This window comes from Salvelinus namaycush, chromosome 10 (genome assembly GCF_016432855.1).
Source record: "Salvelinus namaycush isolate Seneca chromosome 10, SaNama_1.0, whole genome shotgun sequence".
Lineage (NCBI taxonomy): Eukaryota > Metazoa > Chordata > Actinopteri > Salmoniformes > Salmonidae > Salvelinus > Salvelinus namaycush.
Window position 1 is genome coordinate 44,178,634 of NC_052316.1, and position 13,063 is coordinate 44,191,696.

General features: G+C 44.9%; 1 protein-coding gene across 5 annotated transcripts in view; it reads left to right on the plus strand.

Annotated features, from left to right (window-relative positions):
- Nucleotides 1-13,063, plus strand: part of LOC120055060 (disks large homolog 1-like) — a 282,572-nt gene that overhangs the window by 173,699 nt on the left and 95,810 nt on the right. For all 5 annotated transcript variants that reach the window (XM_039002927.1, XM_039002928.1, XM_039002929.1 and 2 more), the window contains 2 exons: nucleotides 9,716-9,766; nucleotides 11,037-11,161. In XM_039002927.1, coding sequence (XP_038858855.1) covers nucleotides 9,716-9,766; nucleotides 11,037-11,161 — 176 coding nt within the window. The remainder of the gene's footprint in view (nucleotides 1-9,715; nucleotides 9,767-11,036; nucleotides 11,162-13,063) is intronic.

Sequence of the window (13,063 nt, forward strand, 5' to 3'; positions counted from 1 at the left end):
CCTAGCTAGCTTGTAGTGTTTAACCAACTTGGAGATGTGGGAAGCTAAAAGCCTAGCTAGCTTGTAGTGTTTAACCAACTTGGAGAAGTAGGAAGCTAAAAGGCTAGCTAGCTTGTAGTGTTTAACCATCTTGGAGATGTGGGAAGCTAAAAGCCTAGCTAGCTTGTAGTGTTTAACCAACTTGGAGATGTGGGAAGCTAAAAGCCTAGCTAGCTTGCAGTGTTTAACCAACTTGGAGATGTGGGAAGCTAAAAGGCTAGCTAGCTTGTAGTGTTTAACCAACTTGGAGATGTGGGAAGCTAAATTGGCCCAGCGTTGTCCGGGTTTGGCCGGGGTAAAGGGAAAAGAGGATAACTAATCAGTTATACAACTGAATGTCTTCAACTGAAATGTGTCTTCCACATTTAACCCAACCCCTCTGAATCAGAGAGGTGTGGGGGGGCTTGTCAGCTCGGGGATTCGATCTGACAAGATGTGGGAAGCTATTAGAGGTGTAACTTTTTTCAAATCATCATCGGAGTCTCATCATGCAGCCTTACAATGTATTAAACATCAAAACATATAGCCCAACGTTTGTAGAACAACTAAAGTTCCATTAATAAGTGTAAATGAAGCTTATAGGAGGACCTGTTTCTTTGTTAACCTCCACACAGAAAGCCGCATGTGAGAACTCCCCCAAAATCGTTTGGAGAAAATAGCCTTTCGATTTAATTCAGATTTTTTCAATTGTGTTCTTCATACTATTTAATAATGCCACGGAATTTTAAGCAAATCTTGTCTGCTAAATGAACTAGTGTTGCCCACAGCCATTTGTCATAGCCGGATCAGGACCTAACATAAGGACAACTCAGAGTATGCTATTCTGTTCTTCTGAAATAGACTACATTTTCTTCATATCATGTTTCTTTAGACCTGTCTAAAATAATGGATTTATTGTGAAGGTGTAGGCTATATTACATGGATTTATTAGACTTTTTAAAATGTAGATGTTCCAAAGGTGTGGAAGCCAGGAGATGCTAAATGTGTTTATATTAATTAACGGTTAGTTAAAGTGAGACCGGCAGTTATTTGCTTGACAATCACCAGCTGACAAAATGTAATGACTGCACAGCCCTAGGTATCGAATTACCAGAAGGTGAATGTTGCTCTAAAACAATCTGACTGCAATAAGTATGTGGAAACCTTTACTGTCCCTATTCTCATCTCTCTCACTCTCTCTCGCTCACCCCCAAATCTGTGGCCAGACTGGTACTGCAGTGTCTAGTGTAGTGAGGGGGCCAGCCCCTGTGGTCAGTCTGGTACTGTAGTGTCTAGTGTAGTGAGGGGGCCAGACCCTGTCGTCAGTCTGGTACTGTAGTGTCTAGTGTAGTGAGGGGACCAGACCCTGTGGCCAGTCCCTGTGGTCAGTCTGGTACTGTAGTGTCTAGTGTAGTGAGGGGGCCAGACCCTGTGGCCAGTCTGGTACTGCAGTGTCTAGTGTAGTGAGGGGGCCAGAACCTGTGGTCAGTCTGGTACTGCAGTGTCTAGTGTAGTGAGGGGACCAGACCCTGTGGCCAGTCCCTGTGGTCAGTCTGGTACTGTAGTGTCTAGTGTAGTGAGGGGGCCAGACCCTGTGGCCAGTCTGGTACTGCAGTGTCTAGTGTAGTGAGGGGGCCAGAACCTGTGGTCAGTCTGGTACTGCAGTGTCTAGTGTAGTGAGGGGGGCAGACCCTGTGGTCAGTCTGGGTGATAGGATAGGAAGGCATTTGGTATTTAAAGGCCTTAGAGTCCCATCAGGGAGCTTAAAGCCTGGGTTACAGGATCACACTCAAATAGCCCAAATCAGGGACAGGGCCTTGTGTAACACTTTGGCATTCTGGGGTTGGTTGGGAGATTAATTGTTGGGTGTCTATTTATTTTCCTAATGCAACTTTTATTAATGACCTCTAATCCCTCCCCAGCAGTGTCTGTCTGTCTGTCTGTCTGTCTGTCTGTCTGTCTGTCTGTCTGTCTGTCTGTCTGTCTGTCTGTCTGTCTGTCTGTCTGTCTGTATTTAATTTTTTATTTAACTCGGCAAGTCGGTTAAGAACAAATTCTTATTTACAATGACATTCTACCGCAGGTAGCCTAGTGGTTAGAGGGTTGGAACAGTAACCGAAAGGTTGCTGTATCGAATCCTTGAGCTGACAAGGTAAAAATATGTCGTTCTGCCCCTGAACAAGGTAGTTAACCCACTGTTCCCCGGGCGCCAAAGACGTGGATGTCAATTTAAGCCAGCCCCCTTCTGATTCAGAGGGGTTGGGTTAAATGCGGGAGACACTTCAGTTGTACAACTGACTAGGTATCTCCCTTTCCCTTTACCCCGTCCAAACCCAGACAATGCTGGGCCAATTGTGTGCTGCCCTATGGGACTCCCAACCACGGCCAGATGTGATACAGCCTGGATTTGAACCAGGGACTGTAGTGACGCCTCTTGCACTGAGATGCAGTGCCTTAGACCGCTGCGCCACTCGGGAATGTATTGTTTTGCATATTATTTTATTCCTGTCTTTGTTATTTAACCAAACTGTCATGCATGCTGCAATCACACTACACGGGTCATTCTAGAACCTACGACACTTGGGAGGGGGGGGGGGAGAGCAGGAGGGAGTCAGAGGAGAGCGAGAAATAGCGGGAGGGAGGGTAGGAGAGGAGAGTGAGCAAGAGAGAGAAGAGAGAGGGAAAGATAGGGAGAGGACAGGAGAGAGAGAGACATAGAGTGGCAGGCAGAGGAGGAGAGGAGGGGGAGAATGAGCAAGAGAGAGGGAAAGAAGGTGAGAGAAAGAGAGATGGTAGACCAGGGCTGTCCAACCCTGTTCCTGGAGAGATACCATCCTATAGGTTTTCACTCTAACCCTAATCTAGCAAACCTGATTGTAATAATTAGCTGGTTGATAAACTGAACCAGGTTAGTTACAACTGGGGTTGGAGCGAAAACATACAGGAAAGTAACTCTCCAGGAACAGGGTTGAACACCCCTGTGGTAGACAATAGACATAAATGTGAATCTACTGCTGCCCTAATGAAGACACACACTGTTGTTACATGACTTGTGAACTTTCCACAGCAGTGTTAGCCTCATGTAGGTTAATGACTGATCTGTGAATCCCTCCACTAAAGTTAGAGACTGGTGTCCCAGAAATACCTTTTGTCTCTTAACGCCCAGCGTAATTACACCTGATTCAACTATTCTGATCTACTTATCATTAAGACTGATGGGGTGGGGTTAAAGCTAATCCACAGCTACAGAGACGTGATAGTCTGGCAGACCATTTTAACTTGGCTACGCATCTCTGAGACCACCGGCAGACCGTTTTAACTTGGCTACGCATCTCTGAGACCACTGGCAGACTGTTTTAACATGGCTACGCATCTCTGAGACCACCGGCAGACCGTTTTAACTTGGCTACGCATCTCTGAGACCACCGGCAGACCGTTTTAACATGGCTACGCATCTCTGAGACCACCGGCAGACCGTTTTAACATGGCTACGCATCTCTGAGACCACCGGCAGACCGTTTTAACTTGGCTACGCATCTCTGAGACCACCGGCAGACCGTTTTAACTTGGCTACGCATCTCTGAGACCACCGGCAGACCGTTTTAACTTGGCTACGCATCTCTGAGACCACCGGCAGACCGTTTTAACATGGCTACGCATCTCTGAGACCACCGGCAGACCGTTTTAACTTGGCTACGCATCTCTGAGACCACCGGCAGACCGTTTTAACTTGGCTACGCATCTCTGAGACCACCGGCAGACCGTTTTAACATGGCTACGCATCTCTGAGACCACTGGCAGACCGTTTTAACATGGCTACGCATCTCTGAGACCACTGGCAGACCGTTTTAACATGGCTACGCATCTCTGAGACCACCGGCAGACCGTTTTAACTTGGCTACGCATCTCTGAGACCACTGGCAGACCGTTTTAACATGGCTACGCATCTCTGAGACCACCGGCAGACCGTTTTAACTTGGCTACGCATCTCTGAGACCACCGGCAGACCGTTTTAACATGGCTACGCATCTCTGAGACCACCGGCAGACCGTTTTAACTTGGCTACGCATCTCTGAGACCACCGGCAGACCGTTTTAACATGGCTACGCATCTCTGAGACCACTGGCAGACCGTTTTAACATGGCTACGCATCTCTGAGACCACCGGCAGACCGTTTTAACTTGGCTACGCATCTCTGAGACCACCGGCAGACCGTTTTAACATGGCTACGCATCTCTGAGACCACCGGCAGACCGTTTTAACTTGGCTACGCATCTCTGAGACCACCGGCAGACCGTTTTAACTTGGCTACGCATCTCTGAGACCACCGGCAGACCGTTTTAACATGGCTACGCATCTCTGAGACCACCGGCAGACCGTTTTAACATGGCTACGCATCTCTGAGACCACCGGCAGACCGTTTTAACTTGGCTACGCATCTCTGAGACCACCGGCAGACCGTTTTAACTTGGCTACGCATCTCTGAGACCACCGGCAGACCGTTTTAACATGGCTACGCATCTCTGAGACCACCGGCAGACCGTTTTAACATGGCTACGCATCTCTGAGACCACCGGCAGACCGTTTTAACATGGCTACGCATCTCTGAGACCACCGGCAGACCGTTTTAACATGGCTACGCATCTCTGAGACCACCGGCAGACCGTTTTAACTTGGCTACGCATCTCTGAGACCACCGGCAGACCGTTTTAACTTGGCTACGCATCTCTGAGACCACCGGCAGACCGTTTTAACTTGGCTACGCATCTCTGAGACCACCGGCAGACCGTTTTAACATGGCTACGCATCTCTGAGACCACCGGCAGACCGTTTTAACTTGGCTACGCATCTCTGAGACCACCGGCAGACCGTTTTAACTTGGCTACACATCTCTGAGACCACCGGCAGACCGTTTTAACTTGGCTACGCATCTCTGAGACCACCGGCAGACCGTTTTAACTTGGCTACGCATCTCTGAGACCACCGGCAGACCGTTTTAACTTGGCTACGCATCTCTGAGACCACCGGCAGACCGTTTTAACTTGGCTACGCATCTCTGAGACCACCGGCAGACCGTTTTAACTTGGCTACGCATCTCTGAGACCACCGGCAGACCGTTTTAACTTGGCTACGCATCTCTGAGACCACCGGCAGACCGTTTTAACATGGCTACGCATCTCTGAGACCACCGGCAGACCGTTTTAACTTGGCTACGCATCTCTGAGACCACCGGCAGACCGTTTTAACATGGCTACGCATCTCTGAGACCACCGGCAGACCGTTTTAACATGGCTACGCATCTCTGAGACCACCGGCAGACCGTTTTAACTTGGCTACGCATCTCTGAGACCACCGGCAGACCATTTTAACTTGGCTACGCATCTCTGAGACCACCGGCAGACCGTTTTAACTTGGCTACGCATCTCTGAGACCACCGGCAGACCGTTTTAACATGGCTACGCATCTCTGAGACCACCGGCAGACCGTTTTAACATGGCTACGCATCTCTGAGACCACCGGCAGACCGTTTTAACATGGCTACGCATCTCTGAGACCACCGGCAGACCGTTTTAACTTGGCTACGCATCTCTGAGACCACCGGCAGACCGTTTTAACTTGGCTACGCATCTCTGAGACCACCGGCAGACCATTTTAACTTGGCTACGCATCTCTGAGACCACCGGCAGACCGTTTTAACATGGCTACGCATCTCTGAGACCACCGGCAGACCGTTTTAACATGGCTACGCATCTCTGAGACCACCGGCAGACCGTTTTAACTTGGCTACGCATCTCTGAGACCACCGGCAGACCGTTTTAACTTGGCTACGCATCTCTGAGACCACCGGCAGACCATTTTAACTTGGCTACGCATCTCTGAGACCACCGGCAGACCGTTTTAACATGGCTACGCATCTCTGAGACCACCGGCAGACCGTTTTAACATGGCTACGCATCTCTGAGACCACCGGCAGACCGTTTTAACATGGCTACGCATCTCTGAGACCACCGGCAGACCGTTTTAACTTGGCTACGCATCTCTGAGACCACCGGCAGACCGTTTTAACTTGGCTACGCATCTCTGAGACCACCGGCAGACCGTTGGTGGTGGTGGTGGTGGTAGTAGTAGTGGTGGTAGTAGTATTAGTAGTAGTCGTATTAGTGGTAGTGTGGTGGTGGTGACAGAGTAGTATTATTAGTGGGGGTGGTGGTAGTAGTGTGGTAGTATTATTATTAGTGGTCGTGGTGTTGGTGGTAGTAGTCGTATTAGTGGTGGTATTAGTGGTGGTAGTAGTATTAGTGGTGGTGGTAGTATTAGTGGTAGCAGTAGTAGTATTAGTGGTGGTTGTAGTGGTGGTAGTAGTATTGGTAGCGGTAGTAGTATTAGTGGTGGTGGCAGTATTAGCGGTAGTATTAGTGGTGGTGGTGGTAGTATTAGTTGTAGTAGTAGTATTACTAGTGCCGGTGGTGGTAGTAGTATTAGTGGTGGCGGCAGTAGTAGTAGTAGTAACAGTGCATTCAAAAAGTATTCAGACCCCTTGACCTTTTCCACATTTTGTTAGGTTACAGCCTTATTCTAAAATGGTTTTTGTTGTTTTTTCCCCTCATCAATCTACACACACTACCCCATAATGACAAAACAAAAAACGTTTTTTTTAATAACTTTTTGCAAATTTATTTAAAAACAATATAGAAGTCACATTTACATAAGTATTCAGACCCGTTCTTGGTCACCTCTTTGACCAAGGCCCTTCTCCCCCGATTACTCAGTTTGGCCTTGTTTGGTACACTTCCCCAGATCTGTGCCTTGACACAATCCTGTGTCGGAGCTCTACGGACAATTCCTTCGACCTCATGGCTTGGTTTTTGCTCTGACATGCACTGTCAACTGTAGGACCTTCTATAGACAGGTGTGTGCCTTTCCAAATCATGTCCAATCAATTGCATTTACCACAGGTGGACTCCAATCACTTTGTAGAAACATCTCAAGGATAATCAATGGAAACAGGATGTACCTGAACTCAATTTCGAATCTCATAGCAAAAGGTCTGAATACTTACGTGAATACGGTATTTCTGTTTTTTCAGTTTTTCGCTTTGTCATTATAGGGTATTGTTTTTAGATTGCTGAGGATTTGTTACTTATTTAATCCATTTTCGAATAAGGCTGTAACGTAACAAAATGTGGGAGAAATAAAGGGTTTTGAATACTTTCCCAATGCCTTGTAGTGGTGGTGGTTTTCTGTTTTCTTCAGTTTCCCTCGCCAGTGAGCTCCGGACAGACACACACAGCTGTAGGCTAGTTGCGCAAGTGATAAGAAGTCGGTAGGCCTAATTTTATGATCCCCCCCCCCCCCCCCCCCCCCCCCCCCCCTTTAATGCTGAGTGGTTATCAAAAGCGAGAGAACTATAAATATTTTTCAAATTGGCTACGATGAGGAACTATTCTCATTCTCAATGCATGTAAAACCAGACTTTGTTTAATTACTGTTTGAGGCAAATTAAAAAATTACTTTGAGATGCTCCACAGTGATGGTGAGTTAAGGAAGAGAAGAAATAGTCTCAGATCACATATATAGAGTTACATTTGCGTGCAGGCCAGGTAGCCTAGGCCTAGTTCTATGCGTTATCAAGTGAGTGTCCTTACTCAAGATTGACAGGAGCGCTCCAAACAAAGACGATGAATAAATTGATAACTCGTTAATGGAATTAAATCAACTTTTTCTAACAAGTTAGCCTAGGTGGTGTGCTCTGAAAACAACGTGTCCACTCCTACAATGACAACGGTAAGAATGTAATAATAGTATATTGAATCTATTAACAGAAATTACCATAAACAAACATAGATAGGAAATTAAGGGAATTAACGGTAAATGTACTACTGGTGTCTCGTGTGCCATACTTTTTTTAATGTATATATTTGCCACTGCTCTACAAAATAAATATGTCGACCAACAGCCTATCGACCAAACAATTGTCCAGTCGACTAAATGAGGTCAGCCCTATCCACAATACTAACCTAATTGAGAGTGAAAAGGAGGAAGCCTGTAATGAATATAAATATTACCAAACATGCATCCTGTTTGCAATAAGGCACTAAAGTAAAAGTGAAAAAAATGTGACAAAGAAATGAACTTTATGTCCTGAATAAAAAGCGTTATATTTGGGGCAAATCCAAGACAACATATCACTGAGTGCCACTCTTCATATTTTCAAGCATGGTGGTGGCTGCATCATGTTATGGGTATGTTTGTCATCAGCTAGGGAGTTTTTTAGGATAAAAAGAAATGGGATAGAGGAAAGCACAGGCAAAATCCTATTGGAAAACCTGGTTGTCTGCTTTCCAACAGACACTGTGAGACAAATTCACCTTTCAGCAGGACAATAACCTACAACACAAAGCCATATCTACACTGGTTGATTACCAAGACAACATTAAATGTTCCCGAGTGGCCTAGTTACAGTTTTGACTTAAATCGTCTTGAAAATCTATGGCAAGACTTGGAAATGGTTGTCTAGCAATGATCAGCAGCCAACTTGACACAGTTTGAAGAATCTTTAAAAGAATAATGGCCAAATACAGTATTGTACAATCGAGGCGTGCAAAGCTCTTAGAGACTTACCCAGAAAGATTCATAGCTGTAATCGCTGCCAGAGGTGATTCTAACATGTATTGACTCAGGGGTGTGAAAACTAATGTAAATGAGATATTTCTGTATTTCATTTTCAGTACATTTGCAAAAAAAAATCTAAAATCATTTTTTAACTTTGTCATTATGTGGTATTGTGTGTAAAGAGGTGGGAAATATATTGAATCCATTTTGAATTCAGGCTGTAACAACAAAATGTGGAATAAGTCAAGGAGTATGAATACTTTCTGAAGGCACTGTATATATAAAAAACTATTTTTTAAAACTGCTTTGTGTGAAATAACATAAGTGTCCAGTCCAAATTAACTATTTTGGGACGGATGATCTGATGTTCATTTTGTGTAATTCTGAAGTACATAAAATTGCATTGGGCTTTCCCTATAAACCTGCATGAAAATACAATCAAATAATAGTTTTAAAAATGTCATATGTTTTGGTTCATATCAGTGGCTGTTCCTATTATCTCCATCACCAACTAGAGTTTATAGTTTACCCACTTTTAATATAGTTTTTTAAATGATGTTTTACCCCTATGGTGTGTTGGGTGGGGACAGAGCAGTCCTGCTGTCATCCTCTCTCTCCCAACGCGCCTATCACCTCTAATCCTGTGGAGATTATCCCCTCGCGCCACACAAGACGACAGCATTAGCGCTGTGCTCTGCTCAGAAAGCCCTGCTGCCACCCTGCCTGCTGCACATTGCTGCAGTATTCCCCACAGAGCAGAGGGGATTTTCACATTGATAGCCAGCCTGTCCTGCTCTTTTATAAGGCTGCTACTGAGGATGGGAGCTCTGCTCTGATCTCACACAGCCACTGTTTGTTGTAGCTACAGTCCCTCACACCTCTTTCTTTAACATCTTCAGTTTGGGGTTTGAGGAGGAATAGGTCATCAAAATGAGACATCTAGTGGGAGAGACGGATTGATCTTTCAATCGTCTCATGTTCCATTTTTCCAGTATAGGCACCCTCTCCTGGGCCAATGTAGACAGCTCTCTTTATGATTCCCCCCTGATGATGATTGGCTGATGTCTTGTGTGTTGTCTTTCAGGCGAATGGATCTGAAGCAGATTATGAATATGAGGAGATCACACTGGAACGGGTAAGTAAGAGGGAACATCACGTCTCCATTTAAACCCATCATCCATGGTTCTCCTTTCCATTAAATATGTGCCTTTATACTTAGGTTTTCTATGTAAATTAAAGGTTTTTAAATAAATTGAAGGTTTCGATTTGTATCTAAAGGTTAACATTTGAATGAAGATGTACTTTTAAAAATGTTACAACCATGCAAGATATTTCATTTCTATTTTTACCTAGCTATAATTATTTTCAGTTGATAATGTTTAAAAAAGAAAAAACTTTGCATAGTGGTCCAGGGCTCTGTCTTACTATATGATGTAATGCTGTGTGTCATGGAGGAGGGAGAGAAGGAGGGAGAGGAGCGGGAGAAGAGGGAGATAATCAGGAAGAGCAGGGAGAGAAAGAGGGAGAGCAGGGAGGAATGGAGGGAAAACAGGGAGAGCAGGGAAAGGGGGAGAGAAGGAGGGAGAGGGGGGAGCAGAGAGAGAAGGAGGGAGAGGAGAAGAGAGAGGAGGAGGGAGAGCAGGGAGAGGAGAAGGAAACTGTTTCTGTATCTGCCTGCAGCTACAGGGCTCTCCTCTCTTCCCTCTTCTCTTCCTCCTCTCTTCTCTTCCTCTACTCTTCCCTCTTCTCTTCCTCCACTCTTCCCTCTTCTCTTCCTCCTCTCTTCCCTCTCTCTTCCTCCTCTCTTCCCTCTCTCTTCCCTCTCTCTTCCTCCTCTCTTCCCTCTCTCTTCCTCCTCTCTTCCCTCTTCTCTTCCTGACCTGATTCAGCCACTATCTGCGTTTGCATCACTAACTCTACATTAAGACACAATGCACTATTCTGTCACAGAGACAGGCACACCGCCCCCAACCACAACCACACACTGAGCCTTAGTTAAGGCTATGTAGTCGGGCCCTATACTACTGCCATATAATCTACACTACACTGCCACTTCCCTCCCCCAACCATACATAGCTCCCATTACACTCATAACCCCCCCAGCCATACACAGACATTTACATTGAAATGGGTCCTAACTATGGAGTATAATACACTCAGTATAATACAGGCTGAATGTGTCATTATTTGAAGTGGGGATGTACTCATAATGCTATACAGTATATAGAAATGATGGAATATTTGATTATTATATTTTAATTAAACAGTATACTTAATGCTCTACTGTAGAGCACATCATGATAACATTGTAATGCATCTACATATTGTATGTTGAACATATGGCTTTATATGACATAAGTTGATCTGAACCAAACCCTGTTTCTCTCTTCTGCCCCTCGTCGTAGGGTAACTCTGGGTTGGGCTTCAGTATTGCTGGGGGGACAGATAACCCCCACATTGGCGAAGACCCCAGTATCTTCATCACCAAGATTATCCCTGGGGGAGCTGCAGCTCAGGATGAACGTCTCAGGTACCGTCATCATAGGATTAGGAATGACAACACTGGAGTGGACATGAACCCTTCTTATGATGGGAGAAACGTCAGCCATTTTGATCAGGGAGTTGGTCAACCGTGGTTTGGTACTGCTGTTATAAGATAGAACGCAGATAAATTCACACTATGTTTGTTAGCTAGCCGGACAGTTTCAGAGGTAATGATTCCAAAGTCCCAGTCGGTATTAAATGGAACGTCGCGGCCCTGCCGACCCCTGTTGGGGGGGAAACGACCTGTGGTTACCTAGGTTACCCCATTTGCTCACAGCAGAAACAACCTTTTTCAAAGGCATTTTTCTTGTTTGCTTTTTTTTTGTTGGTCAATTACAAAACGACATTTAAGATAAGTACATGTCTAAAGATGACTTTTCAACATTGCCTGCACCAGAGCGTTCTCACTGCTTGGCTTCAATCGTGCCTCTTTTCATGACGGTGCTAGCAGCCACGTAACGTTACGTGCGTGTCCGTTCGTGCAGGTAGAAAAAAAACCATGTTGGGTGTTTCTCAAGATTCATACTACCGTGCTCGGAGCACGCAAAATGGAGAACGGGAGAGTCGGAGTATGAATCCAAATCAAAGTATGCGAAACGGAGCACGGAGGGAACTTCTCGAATGTGTACTCAGTTTGTACATATTTTATGTAGCCATGACCAACAACACAGACTATACAGCTAGTAGTGAGTGTGGTTACAAACGGACTATACAAAACAAGTTAAATGTCTTACCTGTTATGAAATGTTTTCTACACACATAGCTACGTGTAACCTACTGGGACCCAGGGTCCCCACAGTTCCCACGCTGAATAGCCTGAAGCCGCAGGTCAAGCTGGTTGAGAGAATGCCAAGAGTGTGCAAAGCTGTTGTCAAGGCAAAGGGTGGCTACTTTGAAGAATCGCAAATATAAAATATATTTTTTGGTTACTACATGATTCCATATGTGCTATTTCATAGTTTTGATGTCTTCACTATTATTCTACAATGTAGAAAATAGTCAAAATAAAGAAAAACCCTTGAATGAGTAGGTGTGTCCAAACCTTTGACTGGTACTGGTTCCCCAGCAAGAAATCCAAAAGTGTCGCTCAAACAGAAGGGGGAACTAACAGCCAAAAGTAAACAGGTGGGGTTCTAGGAGGGGGTCTGAGAGACACTCATGGGGATGTCCACTGAAAGTTGCCTAGCAACAACATCTGGAACCTAAAATACACCCACCGTGAGTGCCCACTAAATTTGCCCAAGAAGAGGCAAACAAAATTAAAACCCACACCAAACTTAGACAGGACGCAAACCCGAAAAGTGGAGCAAATTTAAAACAATTATCTAAAAAACTGTTTTCGCTTTGTCATTATGGGGTATTGTGTGTAGATTGAGTATTTTTATTTATTTAATCCATTTTAGAATAAGACTGTAACATAACAAAAGTCAAGGGGTCTGAATACTTCCCAAGATGCACTGTAAATAGCACCTGGGCCAGACAAGTGAAACACCTTCTGACTAACGAGATGACAAGCCAGCACAGGTGTAACATACTGACTAATGTGGTGACACCAATCAGTGCGCCCAACGTGCTAACGTCCAACCTCAAAATATATATGGAAAAGCCTGTAGCAGTCTGTTTACATACACTACAGTTCAAAAGTTTGGGGTCACTTAGAAATGGCCTTGTTTATGAAAGAAAAGCAAAACAAATTGTCTATTAAAATAACATCAAATTGATCAGAAATACAGTGTAGACATTGTTAATGTTGTAAATGACTATTGTAGCTGGAAACGGCAGATTTCTTTAATGGAATATCTACATAGGTGTACAGAGGCCCATTATCAGCAACCATCAGTCCTGTGTTCCAATGGCACGTTGTGTTTGATAATCATTTTAAAAGGCT